The 19,935-nt window shown below is 39.6% G+C and overlaps 1 protein-coding gene and 1 long non-coding RNA gene across 2 annotated transcripts in view; one reads left to right on the top strand and one right to left on the bottom strand.

The window, feature by feature from the left end:
- LOC133511291 (uncharacterized) overlaps positions 1-19,935 on the top strand; it is a 165,961-nt gene that overhangs the window by 60,111 nt on the left and 85,915 nt on the right. The gene's annotated exons all lie outside the window — the stretch shown is intronic.
- The window catches only part of epha4b (eph receptor A4b), a 114,282-nt gene continuing 112,400 nt past the window's right edge, over positions 18,054-19,935 (bottom strand). Inside the window, exons 18-19 of the mRNA XM_061840065.1 lie at positions 19,569-19,706; positions 18,054-19,036 (exon numbers count right to left, since the gene is read on the bottom strand). Of these exons, the coding sequence (XP_061696049.1) occupies positions 18,937-19,036; positions 19,569-19,706 (238 nt within the window). The 3' untranslated portion in view covers positions 18,054-18,936. The remainder of the gene's footprint in view (positions 19,037-19,568; positions 19,707-19,935) is intronic.

The following is a 19,935-nucleotide window of genomic DNA, read 5'->3' as shown; positions in this document are numbered from 1 at the left end:
TGTGTGTGTGTGTGAGAGACACTTCACATGGCTAGTATCGCCCCTTATTGGTGCAAAGTAGTCATAATCAGTATTTTTGGGAATGAGTCACATGACAGTTTTGTTTCAGTTGTCATTTGAATAAATAGATGAGTAATTCATTTTTAATTGAGTCATTCTTATGTGAAAAGAATTGTGGATTGTGTATGTTCAAATGTAACGACAACATGTAATAGGCTGATTAGACTGCGTATATCGCTTTGCATATTGGAACTGAATTTAAATTCCTTCCTAATCCTCTCACTATTTGCAAGTTGGAATCAAGTTATTTTAGATGGAGAGGTTAAAAATGAAAACATACTCATAGTAGCATAGCGCATCATAAATGTCTACAAGGCGGAACAATCCTGAACAAAACCGGTTGGTTGAAAAATCACACCATGCAAGGCAAGACTGTTCCACGAGCGCCCATTCGTTCGTCACGGATTGTTACTACATCAAGGAAAAAGCTCTCTCCTGAAAAAAAAAAAAAAAAAAAAAATCCTACAATTTGAAGGTATTTAGATACAGCGGATGGAAACACACTCGCATTGCCAAACCGCAAGTAATTGATTTGGTGTACCCTTTTATCTCGGTTTCAATGTAACATAACTAGGAAAATACAATAAATCATTCCAAGAGTGGGCCACAGCTGATACTTAACTTGCTCCCATTTCATCTTCATACTTTTGGTGTTGCAAATTCCTCACTGCGAGCACGGACGAGCCTCGCTCTATTCTGCTGGCTGTATACATCATGAATATAGATTCAGTACACGTCCATGCGCACGCAAAATAACACATATTGTACATGTCGGGAATTTGGTCGTGAGCCCTAAAGCGCTCGGGGCCTTAAAATCAGCCCCTGGCATCAATCATGCTTTATAGCTCGTCACACAGTGCAGCCCCTCTGTATAGAGGAGAAGGGAGGAGGGATATTAAAAAGTGTAAAATAGAAAGGTGGGAGAGAGGAGGGTGTGAATATAAGCGGGGAAGAATGCAGGGTGCTGGGGGACTGCGAATGCATGTGTGTTTTGTGTGTATGTGTGTCTGTTGGATGGATGTTGGGGTATTGCATCAACCTTTCCAATCAATATCCATTTCCCAGGGCTGTCATGTTGTTGTGAGAGTGTGTGGTACATTACCAAACAGAAAGCGTCTGATCCTAAATAGAATATCACCTTCAGTAGAAACTGACACATTCATCTTCATTCAACAAACACTCCGCTTTTGGACAAACCTTTTACGTGCAGCTCCTTTTTTTTTCTTGGTTTTTTTTTTTTTTTTAGCCAGAGTCTTGATATATGAATATTTCAAAATGACAGCGTGTTTACAAGAGCATTTTCTCTTCAGGGAGACAACTGACATGCGTTAATGCATATGCTTGGATTACGCTGTGAAATTGAAATAATGACGATGACTCATCAATTAAGGAACGCAAATGACTAGAACAATCCAAATAGTGACAATACATTTATGGAGTGCTTTCTCTTGTCATGGATAACTAGCAAATGTGTTAATGACCCCGTATTCCAGGTGTCCTGATCAAGCAGAATCAGTTGGAAAGAAAAAAAGAAAAATAGTGTTTTAAATAAGACTTGACTGACAGACATCCTTATCGGCAGAAAGCAGGCTATAATTTCTTTTCCGATAACTCGGAGCAAAATGTGAGAACACACATTTTCTCCCCATTTCCCATGCTCCCCCGCAACCCCACCACCACCCCCGACCCCTGCACCGCTCCCTGTTCATCACGAGTCGCTGCATGTCAAAGTAAATCATCTGCTTGTGTATTGTGGACATGATTAAATAATATGTTACTTGTTTTCTTGATTTAGATGGAAATCCACTGGATAGTCTTTGTGTCCATATGTCAGTTTTTCTTGTTCAGTCTTTTGACCATATAAATGAACAAAAATGAGTCTTTATAACACACCACAGTCACATTTTCGCAACTAAGTGGAAAAATACATATCAGTGGGCGTGTTGAATGGGTGGAAAAAAAATAAAGCCATTACAGTTAGATTACATTTTGCTGTGTTGCACATTTCAATACTATTGTACTTTACAATCTCAGTAGCACAAATTACAATGATATAACCTTGTGGTGACCAGGCAGACTTGCAAAATGCACCGCTGGGATTTTAAAATCTCAGTCGGCACACGTTCCGTTTTGCTGTATTGGGTTTTTTACTGGCTGTCTTTGATGCTCCACATAGAAGATATTGTACTGTATTCACGAGGCTTGACACAATCAGGGTTTTTGCAGCCAATCACCGAAAGTTACCAAATCATTCATTAATCCCAGTTAGACACGAAACGTGGCTTCGTCTAATTTACGACCTACTTAATGCTGTAATACTCATTGCAATACCCATTTATAAAGGACCAAATTGGAGGGTTGTAGTTGGGTACCTCACAGCTGATGGGAGGGGAACAATATGTCAATATTTCATTCACAGTTGATACTGGTGACAAATAAGCCCTGGTGGAGGTTAACTCTCTGCGTGTGCTTCATTTTTGTCTCCGACTGCTTCAATAAAAATGTCCAAAAGAGCTCCAAATCATTTGTTCATTTGTGTCAAAATGACATAATGACATAAAAATTGTAGATCAAGAAGAAGGAGGTTGAGCCAATTTTCAGTGAAGATGTCACAAAGTCACTTTCACCGTCTCAAATGTGAATGCAGATCTTATGTGGGAACTCAAGTCATCTCATCTGTGTGACTTAGGGCCACCTCCTCTTTCATGACAGCTTGACTTTCTGATCTGTACAACTGTGACAGAGGCCTGATCCTTGGAGTCGCATCTCCATTTCAAGCACCAACTCAAACGACCAGTTGGAGTGCAAAAGGCTTGCACGTGCAAATGGGCCCACGCACAAGAACACACAAGCACATGGATTTTTTTGGCTCATCGTCTGGGCGTGCTTGAGATGTCTCCTTTTCTAGTTGCTGCCAACAGTTTATTCAGACCTCTAACCTGGCCCGAGGACAAGAGCTGACAGTGGAACATTAATGATCTTGCCGCTTCATTATGTCACCATCTCAGTGGTTCATCAGTGCCTCAAGGCTTTCACACGGGTGACAGGAAAACCTGAGCAAATAGGTAGAGAACATGGCGACTGCGCCTTCGTGCGGGGGACGTGACGTCATCACTGGATGATTTTGAGGAGATTGAGAATCCCCAGGTGCTTTGATCTTTTCTGGCCTCAGATCTCAACACACTTCTAAATCTATTGAAGAGTTGTTGAGTTTAGAATACGTGACACGATTTTAGAAAATTTGAATTTCAATTCAGATGACATTAGTAAATTGTCTGTTGTATAAAATTGGATTAAAAAGAAAAACTGTTTGCTTATCCATTATTTCCTGACAATTTGCAGGGGATAACCACTGAACCTTCTTGTGAGTAATTGCAGTAAACCATGAGGATTTGACGATTAAACCATAAATGTGCAACAAACACACTATGACTCCCAAAAACTTAAATATAATTTGTAACTCCCCTTACACCATTACCATTTTGGACTTTAAATAGACTTTAAAAACACCAAAAGTGCACATGTACATGTACATGTACATGAAGACTTTCACTTACAATCCAGACTAAAATCCTCCCCTCCACAACATAAAAATATGCAAGGTTTATTATATTGCCTTGACATCAGTTTGTATATTACTTTCCTATCTAAACTGTGTATACTTTTGCATCATCTAAGGGGACTTTAAAAATAGCACAAAAATTATGTTTAGGGATATGCTCCACTGGAAAAAAAAAATAAATAGGTGAATTTGAGATGACTGAATTGTGACAATGCAGGGGAATTACTGTAGTTTATGTTCCTGTTACAATTCCACTCCAGCCTTTAAAACACAGTAATATTAAATCACAGATTTCAGTCATGAGTTGGCAATTTCCAAATAAATCAACAAGAGGACATGTTCTCCTTCTGTATGAGTTTTGAGGTTGGATGTTCATTTTATATTTGATTCCAGTGTATATATGAAGAAATCGCTTGAGGTGCAAGAACGGAAAAAAAATTGAATTTTTTTTGCTGTGTCGTTATTGACTTAAGTTAAATGTGTGTTAAATGTTCAATCACTGCAGCTTTTAAAACATCTACAATGCCCACCACAATTTTGTTATATTTGTTTTAAAAGCAAAATCAGATCAATAAAACACTTTTGCATTAAACAACTTTGTGTACTGTATGTTACTGCATATAGCTGGACTGCAATTCCTGTGTGGGTGGTGTAGAAAATTTTGCTTTTGTTATTTAACATACAAAAATTACGTGAAGTAAATTTACTAAAGTAAAAAATAGGTACATGTATTTATTTATAAGCAATTTCTCTTTTTATTTATCGCTTGGCCGGTGACTAAATAAGATAAGAAAAAAAAAAGATGGGATAGGCTCCAACACATATGTGACCCTGGTGGGGATAAGCGCTATAGTAATTGGATGGATTGATTTGTCTATTAATTTATGTATTTATGTATGTATGTATGTACAGTATTTAACCTTTCTCTAGGTAAGAAAATTCCAAACAGATTACCGCCCTGGTAGCACATAAGAGAGAGAAAATGATGCAAAATAAAAGAAAATACAAATAAAACTGTACAATGTGACAAAGTTACATAACACATTATATCATACCATGATATGAATCAAATGTTAACTTTTTAAATGAACAAAATGGGTGAATCGGAGAGTGGGGTGCTGGTATGCATGGGTGAGGAGAGAGTAAAGATAGGGTGAGGTCTTACCGCAATGTTTTATAGATAAACATAAACCAGTGAATTTGTCTGCTGTGAGTGAAGAGAATGCCAATCAACCAGGGATTGCATCTTAAATCCATGTCACACAAATACAACAATCACATTTATGACTGATTGATATCAAGAATATCTGTGTGGTTTGCATCAAGATGCAGCAAACCTTCCAAGCAGCTCCTTTAGGCTTGATAATGTTCTCTTTTTCCTATAATTTGTCACAAAACATTTATTACATCTCTGTTTGTAGTCTGTCGCCAGCAGTTCAATGCTGTGTTTGTATATCTAATTGCGCACATGGCAACGTGTTTGCAGATGACCCATCTTTGTAGACTCAGTGTCCATTAACGTGTTTACTGTCTCTCTATCATTTAGAACAGCAGACCTGTGTCCTAGTAAAAGAGTGGAACATAAACTAAAGCGATGTAGCTTAGGTCTGACTCTCATTATTCTCCGTTCTATTTCCATGGCTGCCTGAAAGCCTAAAAGCCTTCATAAATTACAATGTTATTTGGGTCAAACCTCTGTTAGGAAGCGCGGGGATGATTTAGAGCCTCGACTGCTTACACTAACCTCTGTGTTTGTGCGTCGCACGCAAACGAATTTGTTCTTCACTCAGTCCGGAATGTGACAATGCCAATGGCTAAAAAGGAGAAGGGCATTTGTGTATTTAGTGAAACGGACCCAGTAGCTCTGTCAGCACTCCTTCTGTTCATCCTGTGTGGTCAAACACGAGCGATTGCAGTTGTGTGTGTGTGTGTGTGTGTGTGTGTGTGTGTTCACTGGCTGACTGGTGGTTATGGATTGCGGTGTGTCTCGATGCGCATCATAAAGTTTCCCTTAAATTCCCATGACATTTTACCAGCCATGTGGTTGTGGTTTTACGCTACCAAAACTCTTTAAACTTGTAATTTGACACCCTTCGCACTCCTGAGAGTTCAAATGCAAGACAGTGATTTTGCAATCACAGGACATTTAATCACATTACCAAAATATACAGATGGTGCAGCTGTAGTAGACTATATCCTTACTTGTAGGTGTCGTCACCAGTTTCAGAAAGACTCTTCAAGGATGACACATTAATCAATCAGCATATCTCTGAAACAGAATCTTTGACATCTGACTTTGTGTGTCTTGGTGCTTATGTCATTTTTTGTTTGAATGAAAATCAAAACAACTGAACTCACTTACTTAATGATTGCAGTGCAATTCATATTCAGCTTTTCGATTTTGTCAGATGGCTTACTTAATGTTCCAATAGAATGTGCATAAGGAACATAATGTAGTCGATTGGTTATTGACCCAACACGACCAATTGTCCTCGTCATCTGCTTCAGTGCATTAAGCAGCCTGATGAGTGCGCTAGCTGTTCAGTCCCGAATATGGTCTGTTAAAGAAAATCACCTATACTTGCTCTTAATGCATGATTATATTATGCTAATTTTATGCTCTCCACACTTTAGTGCACAAAAACTCACTTGTCTCTAATCACATCCCCTTGAGGTCTTTCCCGATCAATTCTAAAGACTTGCCCACTTGTCAGTTGGACCTGTCATAGAAATGATGGAGAGCGAGGCACCGCCCTGAAAAAAATGTTAACAAAGACTTGGGTGCTCATTTATCAAAGTGAGTGTAAAACACGTTCTAAGTTTGTTCATAGGACCGAAATCTATAATGTGTGAAAGTAAAAAGACATCCGTGTCTATCAAACATGCGAGCACCTGTCATGGAATCCAGTAGAGTGTGTTAGATCCCGCCTCTTCTAAAATGCCACGCTTGCACACGTTGAACCCCATTTTCATTGTGAAACACCTACAATATGGTAACATCGATATCTTTTAGACAAGACTGTGCCGATGGACTCATTTCCTCTCCAAAAAAAGGAAAAGGAGGAGAGAGGGACTATCCAAATGCTGCCCAAATTCAACCAGATGTGCTTGATCCAAAGTACTGCATGACGATCAATGAACCATTCTGAGCGAAGCTAGGTGTCAGGGTCAACTGTGCCGACGAGCAAAATGGGAAATGATACGTAATATATCAGAGACCAAAATTGAGGTGCTTGTCTCCAAGGTGGTGGCGCTGTTGTTTGGTGCACTTGGCATCACCACAACAAACAAACAACAAATGCATCGAGTGGCTGGTGGTCACTGCTGCACTGTACCATGGGATAACAACAGAAAAAAAAAAATAGATACAAAAAAAAAAAGAATTGCAGCCCATTTATTGTTGCTGCGACTTTGCAGTCCCTAAACGCTCACTCGCTCTTGATTCTTGCAACTCTTTCATCTACAGCGTCTTGTATCGGTGCCAGAAGCGCCATCATGCAATGTTATGCATGAAAGTCAATTAAGTATTTTTATGCCTACGCCAGTTAGGCTGATTTCTCCGCATCTTGTCATTATGACTGGCTTCAATTCACAAACTCAAAACTGCCTCACACAATTTCCCCGTCTCCTAAATGGGCACACTAGCGCTGCAACAACGAATCGATGAAATTGATAAAAATCAAAGTGTTGGCAACGAATTGCGTGTTCTATTTGTTGTGTTGCACAATTATTATCCAAAGCATTGCACACAGCAAGTGGACCGAGAGGCTTCTCTCAAGGGCTCCACGTATTTGCATCTTTAAACCAATCAATACGCTGAAATTAGATGATGTTAGCACTGTTGGTTAATGACGAATGTTAATTAACCAATCACAAGGAAGTCCTGATGCTTTTGCCGAGGGAAGACTAAATGGCTGCTCATATTCCAGACAAAGATAAATCTTCATTTTTGATGAAAAAGAAAACATTCAAGCTTTGCTAGCAAAATAAACTTGCACTCAGTATAAATTAGTTTTGTCCATTTTTTTTTTTTTCAATGTAGCACAATATAGTATAGTCCAGTGTATAAATAAACAAATACGTGTCAATTTTTCATAGGTGGATTATGGTATGATTGTTTCCTATTTATTCAGAAATATTTTCATTTATATAGATTGCATGTATTGCTCTTGTAGTGTGTAAAGTTGAAGACTTCTTGATCATTTGATAAATAGTTAACAATCTGAACTTGACTGAATTCTTGAATTCAGAAAGTGAAGAACATGAGACATTGTCAAATCATGATTTTACTTACTAGCAAATTTTAGTAGATATCGTATAGTATAGATTTGAATGTTTTTGTGTTGGTCCATGGCCTATTGCTGTTTGACCTCAACATGTACTTGTTTCTAATTTAATTTAATTTACTTTAAGAGCTCTGTGTTGTTCATGCGTCAACCTGTTTGTGCACTTTTTTGCACCACTGAATTTAAATACAAATTTTTTAATTAAAAAAATTGTCTTTGTTAGAAATTATTACAATACTTACCACACTCTTCTACAGGGAATAAAGTGATTTAATCAATATGCAGCGCTAGAACATTGTGCAATCACAGGATTCCTTGCACTTCAGTTAAGTTTGTTCTTCTTTGAATGTTCGGATTGCCTCATATTTTTCAGAAGCGAAACAAAGTTGTCTATAATGCAGTGGAGGAGATGATGAAAGTCTTATGAATATGGAGAGTGAAGATCAGTAGCGCACCATTGTCTTTATATGCTTCAGTGTCTGTTTGCACCAGTCAAAACATCTCACGAGTGTGTTGAATTTCCTTCTTTAATGTCAGCCTTTGAGGATTCACATCTCTGTCTGGTTTTCGAAACCATTTTCTATGAGTCCATGAACAATGGAACAGTCTTTCCGGGAGCTGATTCATCACCCATCGAGGGTGGTTCTGTGGGTTTAAGGCTGCAGGTTGTCATGAAAACTTGATTGATTGATTGATTCTAGAAAAGCTTTGCTGGATTTTACTTTATTGGAAACACTCATATTGGAGAAGAGCAGACCCTATACAGTTTTCACCAAATTAAAAATGTACATCTTAAAATTTGTTTCCATAAATATTGCTCTCTGGATTATCAGTTCTGCTGTACATATAAAGTTGAATTAAACGAAGAATAGTTTTCAGTGTTTTTGCTCTTGGGCAGCCCTAAAGAACTTTCAATACATTTTAAGACAATGTTGTACATTCTGTAAAAACAGCATGCCAATAACTTAACATTTTTTAATTCAACAATAAACATAATCATCAAAAGTCAAAACAACAAAGAGCATTAATCATTTGTGAAGCATAAGCCACTTTCCACTGGCCATTTGCGGGTTACCATGACAACAACACATACTGTTGTCCTTACTACCATTCATCCATCCATTTTGCGAACCAGTTATCCTCACTAGGGTCGTGGGCATGCTGGATGGAGCCTATCCGAGCTGACTCTAGGCGAAAGGTGCGATAAACCCTGAGCGGGTCACTGGCCAATTAGAGGGCACATAGAAGCAAACCAACATTCTCACTCTCATTCACGCCTATTGGCAATTTAGAGCTTTTAATTAACTGGAATACCTGAATAAAACCCATGGAGGCATGGGGAGAACATACAAACTCCATACAAGTCAGCCCAGATTTGAACCCGGTTCCTTAGAACTGTAGGGAAGATGTGCTAACCAGTCTTCCATCATCCTCTGTACCATTTACTTAATTTTCCTCATTATCCTAATCTATCTGTCACTCTGACCACCGAGCTACCCAGGATTTGCACAGGATTCAAGAGACACAATTCCAAAATGTTGCAATATGGCACAATTCCCAAATTATAAATAGCAGCGTGAAGAGGAAAATATTGTTCATGTGACCTATGACCTACTGCAGTGCGCACAATGTGCTTCAAATGCAGAATATCAATAAACATGCGCAGATGAAGAACACGATTTGAGCAAGGGATGATGGATTTTTCTTTGAGAAGTCATCCAATAGCAGTTCAGCATGATATGCCACATTGAAGAAGGATTTCCACATCTGCGAGGGATTATGTGGTCAAAACTATCTCAGTCCCTCCTCTCCCGTCTTGCTTTTCCCACTTTTTTTTTTCCAGATCACACAGCTTGGTGTTTTATCCCTTTTAGTCTTTTCATCTGTTGCTGCTTGCGTCATCTCTAAACCTGCTTCCGATTTTAGATGGTGACAGTTGTCCAATGCAGGTATTATCCCTGCAGGTTCGATTGTGTTTTGTTTTTTTGTGCACTGAGGAGAAATATATCTCATTATAACTTTCGGTCTTCTAAGTGACTTGTGACTTAGGGGGTAACTCCAAGGCTTCACCTTTTGTCAGTTGCATTTCATACAATAGAATATATCTAGGTAGCTGTGGAAAAGGTTCCAATAGGTACTTTAGAGTGTAGCTGTTATCAGCCCTATTATAGGAATAATAACAGATGAGTGTAGGTTGTACTTTGAGTGACAAAAAATGACTCCTTTGTACACCCTTTTTCATTTGATTTGGATTAAAGTGGGTTGGGGAATTCTTGTGCCTTTTTCTCATTTTATTTTAAGCAGATTTTTGGTTCCAACTTGACAAGCTTCCCAAATGTATTCATTTATTTCTTTCTTTTTTACTAAATTCCCTTTACTCTATTTGCCATTCTCACTTAACTCCACCCAGGTGTCACCCAGTGGAGTTGAAAAAAAGAAACGGTGCCAAGACAACTAAACCCAGGTGTATCTTTCCAGTACTCCATTTATCGTATGCATGGCTCAGATCATAGTGTTCTGTCACATTCATTTTCCAGTTCAGTCACAAGCATGTGCACACACACACCCACACGTGCACAACTCATGATACTAACATAGTGACTTGTTTTCCCTTTTCTTTTTTCCCCTTTTTGGTGTCTTATTCGCTTATTAGAGCAAGCAGAATGGAGAATCTGCATCCCCTTTATGCTGGAAGAATTTTACTGTGTTACAGTGGAGTTTTTGAGTTTCCTTTGAGATTTCTTAGTATTAGTATCAGTGTCGATCAGTCGAACAGAAAAGAATTTCTAGAGTGGGGAGAGAGACAAAAAGCACTAACTGTTAACAGAATGACAATGAAATCATTACATATCTGCAACATTAAAAATGGATGATACATGAGAGTGTAGTGCTACACCATGTGAAGGAAAGACAGGACAAGATAGGACAGTAGTACAAGGACAGTAGAAAAAGCATGCAAGACAAAGATCATGAACCTGACTATGCAAGTGAAATGTGGAGGGACTGACTAAGTGAATTATAGAAGTCTATAGACCAACAATATAAGTGTCAATACATGAGTTATTTGTTGCAATAAGTGAGTGGCCCCACACCCAGTGAAACAATGTCAGTACTGTGTGCCTACGGACACCTGCAAGCAAATTTACATTCAAAAAGACTGACGGAAATGTTCTGTAACTGCTGTGGCTGCAGCATGGAGGCGAACGACCCCACCCAATCACTGGAGGACAGGACCGGTGTGACGGTCGGAGTGCTCCCCCGTGCTGAAAAGTCTCCTTGTGATGAATGTGGATGTGTTACGAACAGGGGAACTTTGGGAACATAGCAGACGCTTACTGGGTAATTTCCCAGTCTCATAGTTCCCCTACTTCTACATAGAGGGAGCTAACATACGTTATAACCTAACCCTAACCTAACCTTGAAACGAAAGTTGATTTAAAAAAAAAAAAAAAAAAAAAGAAAAAATTACCCATATATGTACGTTCACTTTGTTCATCGTTCGGAGACATCTATTGCAAACACGAACACTCGGCGACAAGTTGTCGGATGGCACATGTTGAAGCATGGCTGGAGATGTTTCAGGATGGCCGGAACTTTACAAAATATATGTGCATGCACATTACTCACAAAGAGATTTTGCAGCACCGGGAGGGCAGAGACCGTCACACCGGGACCAGGGCTCCACCCAATAACAACCGTGTGGACAGGTGATGCACCGACGCACCCAGCCCTCAGCCCAGCCCGAGGATGGGAGAATTTCCTTATTTGTAGGGAAAGGAGGGTGGATAGGGGTACCGAAAAAGAGAACGATTAGGGTCAGATTCACAGGGAGCAACCATGGGCCATGGGAGGAGGCCCCCATGTCAAGAAACCATCTAGCCTGGGGGCCCGGCTTTCGCCCAACCCCGTGTCAGCCCTCCAGGAACCCTTTGACATGGATATGTGCCCAGATGTGATAAGTGAGAATGTACAGTGATTGGTGTGAGTGTGTGCTGAGTGACAGAGTGACTTGTCATTCCTGCGGTCCGGCATGTTGAGAATGAGGCATGTAATATAATTGACAGAGCCAAGCTCAGTTTTCAGATTCAATCAGGAACTTTGATTGCTTTTGAAAATTTGAGACAGGAAATCGCCTTGATGGCAAACAAAAATACGGCGAAAGAGCAGGGCACAGGAGTGTGAGTGTGGAACGACACGCAAGGAGCCTTATTTGATTAGAGAGAGAGGACACAGGTAAAGCAAACACAAATGACACGGCGATATGTTTAATAAGCGTCTTATGGAACATTTTGCTAAGGTATAGATATTATATTGCTTCAGTTCTTTTTTTTTTTTTTTTTTTTAACCCTGCAGAGGTCTAAATGAAGCTATGATCTTTGGGTCTCTTATGTTTCTGACTAAATGAATTCTGATGCTGCCGAGGGGACACTCAGATCCACTCATGTTAGTATGAATGAGCCCACTAATTCCCATTCCTTTGGGATTTTGTCTGCGACAGCCAGAGACTGGGCACTTGTACATGTATGTGATAGAAACATGACAGGCTCATCAGTCATCTGTGGCCTTCTCCAGAGGGACACGTGACCTTTTCACTTGATGCCAATAGCAGCTGTGCGATGAATCAATTGCCTGCTCCTAGCTCGCACCAACCTCTGCGTTATCTTGACTAAACGCATGAAATGACATTTTCCCCATGTCAAGATGAAAGCAGCTATCGCGTTGTTTGGCTTTCATCTCGCCTAATAATGGCCTCCCCTGTAATAGCTCCCCTCATTTCAAAAGACGTCTACCTTTCACTAGCTAGTGTCAGAGGCTATATCAGGTAGTATACAAACCATCACAAAGGTGGGAGACGACGTCAGTGTAAAAGGAATTGCGAAACACAGTTGCAATAATGTACTACTTTCACTGTATTCAGTGTAAAAAGCTACAGTGGCTTCACGACTGTCGTCTTGTATGGCTCTCATGGGGCTATTTTAAGGTATCTTTTCTGTGGCCCGCTTACTGGCGGGTCTATCGAGATTTTTGTGAAGCATGCAGGAAACAAGTAATATTTACTGATCAAACATTTTTGCCCCTCAAAAGTCAACATTTTTCCATAATTATTGTACCTGATGATTATTGCAATTCACTCTGTGGTGGCCATGACCACCCCTGGCTCTGCCCCTGAATGGTTACTTTTTACAAACAGCTGTAAATGAATAAGTTGGTGCGCCTTCCATTGTGCATTGAAGAAAAAAAATTGTTTGTAGCAATATTTTCCATTTGAATTATTTATTACAATACCAACAACATAGTGACAGGCATGGCGCATCATACATATTTGCTAGGAGTGAATAACCGTTTTGTTCAATTAAACAGGCTTTGATTTGTCACTCAATAAATTCCGTAGGTCATTTAAGACAATATGATTATTTCCACATTCTTACTTTTTGGGAGAGTTTTGATTGTTGATGTGTCGTCATTATTTTCTGGTGTAAAATGGGTGCGTTGGCCCCCTTAATGTTGGGAATTACTACAGTGAAGACTACAATAAACCTTCGTTTACCACGGTGGAAACACTCCAGCCCCACCCCAATAAGTATAAAGCTGCACTACAGTGAGGTCAAAAAATTTTCTCCCTGTGTCTGTGTGGGTTTTCTCTGGGCGATCCAGTTTCAGTCCACCTCCCAAAAACATGGATTAATTGGACACTCTAAATTGTGCCTGGGTGTGACTTTGAGGTTTGTCTGTCTCCTTGTGCCCTGCAATTACCCTTGCTCCTCCGTGATGATAGGTGGGATAGGCTCCAGCACTACAGTTACCCTTGTGAGGATAGGCGTGTAGGAAAATGGATGTATGGATAAAAATGCAAGATATTCCAAGGTTTCTCACAATAAACTCTGATATTGTACAGGAACACTACCTGTGTGACCAGCATTCAGATTCGGGTAGCATCGCTGTTATCGGACAAAAACTCATCAAAATCCAAGGACCCCTGTGGTGATATTAGTAAAACACAACATTGGAGCAAACCTTACGAGGGATGCTTCATAGGAAAACCTTTTAGCAGAATGAGGAATTCATTGATTGTAGTATGGATGGTGCCGGGGGAACATTTGAAAACGAGGTGAAGATAACAGCTGAATCGACGTCTGAAAACAAACTGCGACATTTCTGTCCGTTTCCACTGAATGAATAGAAACAGACAGGATGGCAGTGAATGAGGCCAGTGGAAAAATTGTAGAAGCCGGACGCGAGAGATATTGAGTAAACTGAGAGCCGCCCCTGGAAGGAGTTTTGTATGTCTTGCTGTGGGTGTGTGTATTTGTGTGTGTGTTGAGAGTAGTGAGGGACTGACTGATATGGGAATATGGACTCTAATACGATGGAATAAATGAGGTGTAATGGCAGTAACATAGAGCGACAGCAACTAGGCCACTGCATTAAGGGGTTAACTAAGGCCAGGAGTCAGTGACCTTGCCCCTCCCAGGAGACAAAATTATCTCTCCTTATGGAACACCATGCACAGTCTGTGAATGACGATCTGGTTGTTTGCAATGCAGAAACGTTATGGAAGAATATTACCCCACTCCTAACACTGCAGCATAGCTGGGGAGGGAGGGGCAGTTGGGTGTGGAGGTGGAGGTGGGGGTGGGGGCTGTTAACTAAGCAACCTTTTATGCTGACTGGTCAGCACTCAACAAATCATTTGATACTTTCAGGCTTTTTAGCAGCAAAAATAATTAAGCGAGGTTCTCATATTACTTTCCTGTAAAGGCACTTTGAATTGTACACGGTCTCTCTGGAATTGTGCATGTGAATTGCCGTGTGTGCGTGTGTGTGTGTGCGTGTTTATACGTGGTGAAATGAAAGAAAGAGACAATAGAGGCTACAGCTGAGAAATTAGAAATATTAGCATATTTATTACAGCGACATGAAACACATGAGAATGCCTACACCCTTTACAACAAGCAAGACAGAAGAAACTGGCTTAGTGGTCAATTAACATCGTTTGGTGGCCAAAGAACGGAAAAGTGAGAAGTTCAAATGAGAGTCACTCATAATCATTCACATTAAGGAAGATGTAGGACAAAGACCAGCTGAGATTACGCCAAAACCAAGTCACATACTTGACTTCACCAAGTGAATTTTTGGATAAAGATGGCATTTGAGGCTTGAAAATTTGTGTGTAGTCATCATAACTCATTCACCGCCATGGATGTTTATATTTGTCTACTGGAATCCAACGTTTTACTGACGCTGATGAATACATTCATAAGAGTATTTCAGATCTCGTCTGTGAAATTCCGATTTTTAAACCACTCTAATGACGAACGTGCCTGCTTTGGATTCTAGGTCTGCACAGCCTTTGAGTTGAAGATAAAGATTACAGGATGAATCTCATCTTTTCACGTCGATTATGAGAGAAATGACAACATATTGTGTGTCACCATAACAAGAAACGATGACTCATCTCCTGGAGTGAGCGACGAACCCCATATAAAAAAGCCACACTCGATTTAATCTAGTGACCCGCTGTCAATCATGGCCTTTTTCTTAGTTGTAGATCTATAAATAATAAGTTTGCTATCAAAAGGATTTCTCGTTTCTGTCTTTTATTACCTTGAGGTGTCACATAACCCAAAGCCATTGTTGTTGCTTAACGTTTCTTTTCACAAAAAGCTTGTTTCCACTTATTTTTTTTGTGTGAAACCAGTATTTTTGATGAAACCAACCCATGTTCTACTGCTAACAAGAAAAATGGAAAAAGCTAGAAACATACTTTTTTTGTCTTGTGAAAGAAGTCTCTTTCTTGAGAAGGTTCAGTGATTCTGTCATATTATATTTGGTAGGTTTTGAAAGCTCAATCAAAATGCTTTAAAACAGCTGGCAGTGAATGAGTTCATTGCTACAGATGGTTCAATCTGCTTCAACCGTATCTCTTGGGGAGATAGGTAAGCATGTTGCAACCTTGTAATTGATTAAAAATACAATATCCAACCAAATAGACCGACGGTGCGTCAGTCAATAACATTCACATTTGTTTAGATCACAGAACATTACCACTCAAATAAATAACAATACTGTCCATTTGTTCAACCATTTTTTTTCCGCAAAATGTTTTCCCACTTGAGATAATTAAATCATTGGTTAGAATGAAAGTGTGTGATGCATCTACATTTGAAGACCAGATAAATATTTCCTGTACATATACTTTTCTCCTTATAATAGCATCTACAGGGCAACAGAAAAAGAACAAGAAAAAAATAAGGCATCTAAAAGGCCACCATTCAAGCCCACTCTGGCAAATCCATGAAATTATAAATTCATTATGAGTAGAATGTGTTTATACTGCCAGATTATATTATTTTTGATTTACAGGTCAATAGTTGGGCAGTGATAAATAAAGCAAAGTTTATTGGACTGTGACTATGTGTTCAGAATTATTGGCTCTTGATTCTACTTTTGAAAGGCTGTAAATAATACAGTAATAATAATAGTAATAATACTTGGCTCCAACTCTTCATACTCTAAATTTAAACAACTGGACGGACTTTTAGCGTATTATGTGCTCAAATGGTCCTTTTAGTATAGGCATTTTGTGGGTGTGCGTGTATTCATTTATTTTTCAGTACCGCTTATCCTCATGAGGGTCACAGGTGTGATGGAGCCTATCCGAGGCGATTCTGGGCAAGAAGCGGAGCACACCCGTTGCCAGGACACACATAAACAAACAACCATTCACACTCACTTTCACATCTACATGCAATTTAGAATCTTCAATTAACCATGCATGTTTTTGGGATGTGGGAGGAAACTGGAGTACCTGGAGGAAAAAAAAAAAAACCCAAAACACACAGGTACGGGGAGAACATGAGGCCAGATTTGAACCCTCAGAACTGTGACGCAGATGTGTGTGTGTGTGTGTGTATGTATATATATATATATATACATAAACACACACTTCTCATTTCACAATGTTCTCATTTTAACTCCTGCATGCTGAACTACAATAATGGAATCACTGTGTATAGCAGGCAGGAGCCGGTGTAATTACAGTTAAGAAGTCAACAAAATTCCTGGGTTTTAAATCAGATGAAGTCCGTTCTTTGTGTTCTAAGTTAATGCAGAAACTGTGGTCACTGTTGCCTGTCAGTCAAAGATGAAGCTTCTTACCCATGCTACATTCCTTCGTTCAAACAAATAAAGCGCCTCACACTTGTCCAGTATGCCCTTCCTCTGAACAAGCCCTCACAAATCTCTTTTTCATAACAAAAGTACATCATAGTCATGATCATTACAAACATTCTAATATTGGAAAGCAAGACTGTACATATTTTACAGTATGGTACAATCATATATATGGTGTGACATGTCACTCTGGTCCTGTAGAGTTCTACACAAAACACTGAAAATCAGGTTGAGTGCCATGTAAAAACGTCCCGTTTCTCTTCACCTGATAGGCAAGTGCTAGGCCAACGATTGAAATTTCCTCACAGACAATCAGCCTTTTACTTTGTCAAACCTACATTACGTACTTGTTTGAAATACATTGGTTTTAGATCACTGTGCAACTTATTATTTAGGGGAGGGGAAGCACTGGAATCATGGTTAGAAGCCTTTTTTAAACGTCTAACCATAGGAGTGTAAATTAAGAATACAGATCAACCATTGTTGGACATTTCAGCAGCAAAGCTCAAGTGTCAATTTGATTTTGACTTTAGCTATACACCTAAACACTTTTACTTTCATTAAAGGGGAAGTTTGGAGTTTTCCATAAAAAGCAAAACAGAGTCACATTTTTTTAAGATTTGTCAGTGTAATCCTGACAGTAATATGATCTGGAAAATAAAAAAAATGGGGAAAAAAATCATCCCAAGTCCCATCTTTTACGTTTCTTTTGATTCCAAGGAAGCACAGCTAATCAGATTCAGGAGATGAAAGCGTCAGTTTTTTGACGCACACTCATGGGCACGTCATGGCCGGTCACCTGTATATCCCGGCAGCATGGTGCTGACATATTAGCTTCGGGTTCAGGAGCTTTGTTGAAATAGTGATGGAATATCCACCTCCAGGGAAAAAAAAAAAAAAAAACAACATCCCATATTTTCTAACAAGACTAGCAAACAGAAGCAGAGCGAAGGGACTTCACACATCTGAGAGGATTAGCAACATTTCGGCTCAACAGGTAAGGTTATTACCTCTCTTTTGGTTTTTAGTGAAGTGAAGCTACATTCAAATCTTGCTGAGAGTTTTAAAATTGCAAACTTCACCTTTAATGGTGAGAATAAAATGCCTCAGCAGGCCGGCACTGTTCTGAATATTGCCGGGAACAATGTAACGGAAGAAAAATGCCACCAAATAAACATTCAGGAGATTCTTTGCACATCATCAATGCCCAATGTCAAATCTGTGTCGAGGGAAGCACTCATTCTTGGACACCAACTTACTCTTTAGGTCCAGTTCCCCTCACACCCAAACATTTCGGTCAGTCCTCATTTGCTGTGAGGAGACTGCATATGTACTAGGTAGAAACTAGCACAGAAACCTCAAAACCAATACAAACACTAGGTCCATCTAGACGGGTGTGGGATTAGCTTCCAACTATAAACATATATCGTCACATATACTGTAAATTACATGTACTTGTGGCATCTCTTTAACTCTTCAAGGTGAAAGCAGAAACAAGAAGACAACAAAACCAACTGTAAACCTCACATGATAATTAGATTCTATTTTCTTGTCTTTTCTTTCTGTGTCTTTTGATTATATATAATATTTTTTTAGCTGTTGCAATGTGAATGATGCAGTAGACGTTGGTCTGTATTGGTGGTTGTGTTGCTGCTGGGGACTCCAAAGCTGGCAGTGTCCAACGAGGAGTGGAAGAATAGTGTAAGAATGTAAAGGAGGCAATCGTCCATGTTGTCCTCCAACTCGGTGACTGTTAAAACAACGGCGTATCCAGTCTCCATTTTAGTAGGGAAAATCTCAACATGATCATCCAAAAGCTTGGCGCTTGCTCAACGTGTGTTAATGTGAGGAGTGTTATACTTGAACATGTGTCCCCTGGCTCTGCAGGCTCTGCACACTGGATAAAATCTTCTTCTGGTGGCCGGATAGAGTCACACCCATTTTAGCCAATTCACTGCAAGGCAGACAAAAATAATGCAGGCATAAAACTCAACAATCAGTCCAGTGAAGGCCAAAATAAGAATTTCAGATTTAGATTACATTATTACGTCCAGCAAAATTATTGTCATGATATGGCAATAACAGCTCTAATATATATTTTGAAATATTTGAGTGAACCTGTCATTCTTCTGACTTTGTAGGTACGTTAGTAGACATAAAATGAAAATTGAATTTGGATCTGTCCATTTTCTCCACTCTTGGGCTCACTGACTGCATCCACCTCCTGTGTTCCTTTCTTCGAGTCAGGTTGTGTACACTCATGAGTCAAGAAAAGGCCAGCTCATATCACCGAGATAAAATCTTAGTGGTTTTGAACCCGTGGCTTTTGAAACTGTGATATGTCTTGAAACAGGCAACAAGCCCATGCCTATGCCAAAATCAGGCTGTTGACAGTAGGTTAGTGCAGTTCACATTGCACTCATTCGCCACTGGGCGACATGTTTTACAGAGTTTCATGAAGGAAGGACGAACAATCCCTTGTTTACCTGACACTGATGTAGAGTATTGAGTCCAAGCTGATGTATCCAGCGCTGGAAAAGCTATCTTTATACTGGCCCATCTTGATGGCCTCCAACCACTCATCCACAGTGCTCACACTGAATTCTGGAGTCGTCGGCTCCTCACTGTTGAGATGCAGATGAGTAGTTTAGCAGTTGCTCATATATATTTTCAGCAGCACTTATCTTAAGATCTTGAAGTAGACTCAAAATTGTATTTGGTTCAACTGTTGATGTACTTTTGCAACTTCCTCACTCTGTGTGGACTACACTCCAAAACTAATTGTGCTTTAATCCACTCTTGTATTTTAACTGCATGAAAACAAAAACAAAAACGGATGCCTTATGGTTTCAG

This window comes from Syngnathoides biaculeatus, chromosome 13 (genome assembly GCF_019802595.1).
Source record: "Syngnathoides biaculeatus isolate LvHL_M chromosome 13, ASM1980259v1, whole genome shotgun sequence".
Lineage (NCBI taxonomy): Eukaryota > Metazoa > Chordata > Actinopteri > Syngnathiformes > Syngnathidae > Syngnathoides > Syngnathoides biaculeatus.
Note: the sequence above shows the minus strand (reverse complement) of the source record. Positions and strands in the feature narration are given on the sequence as shown.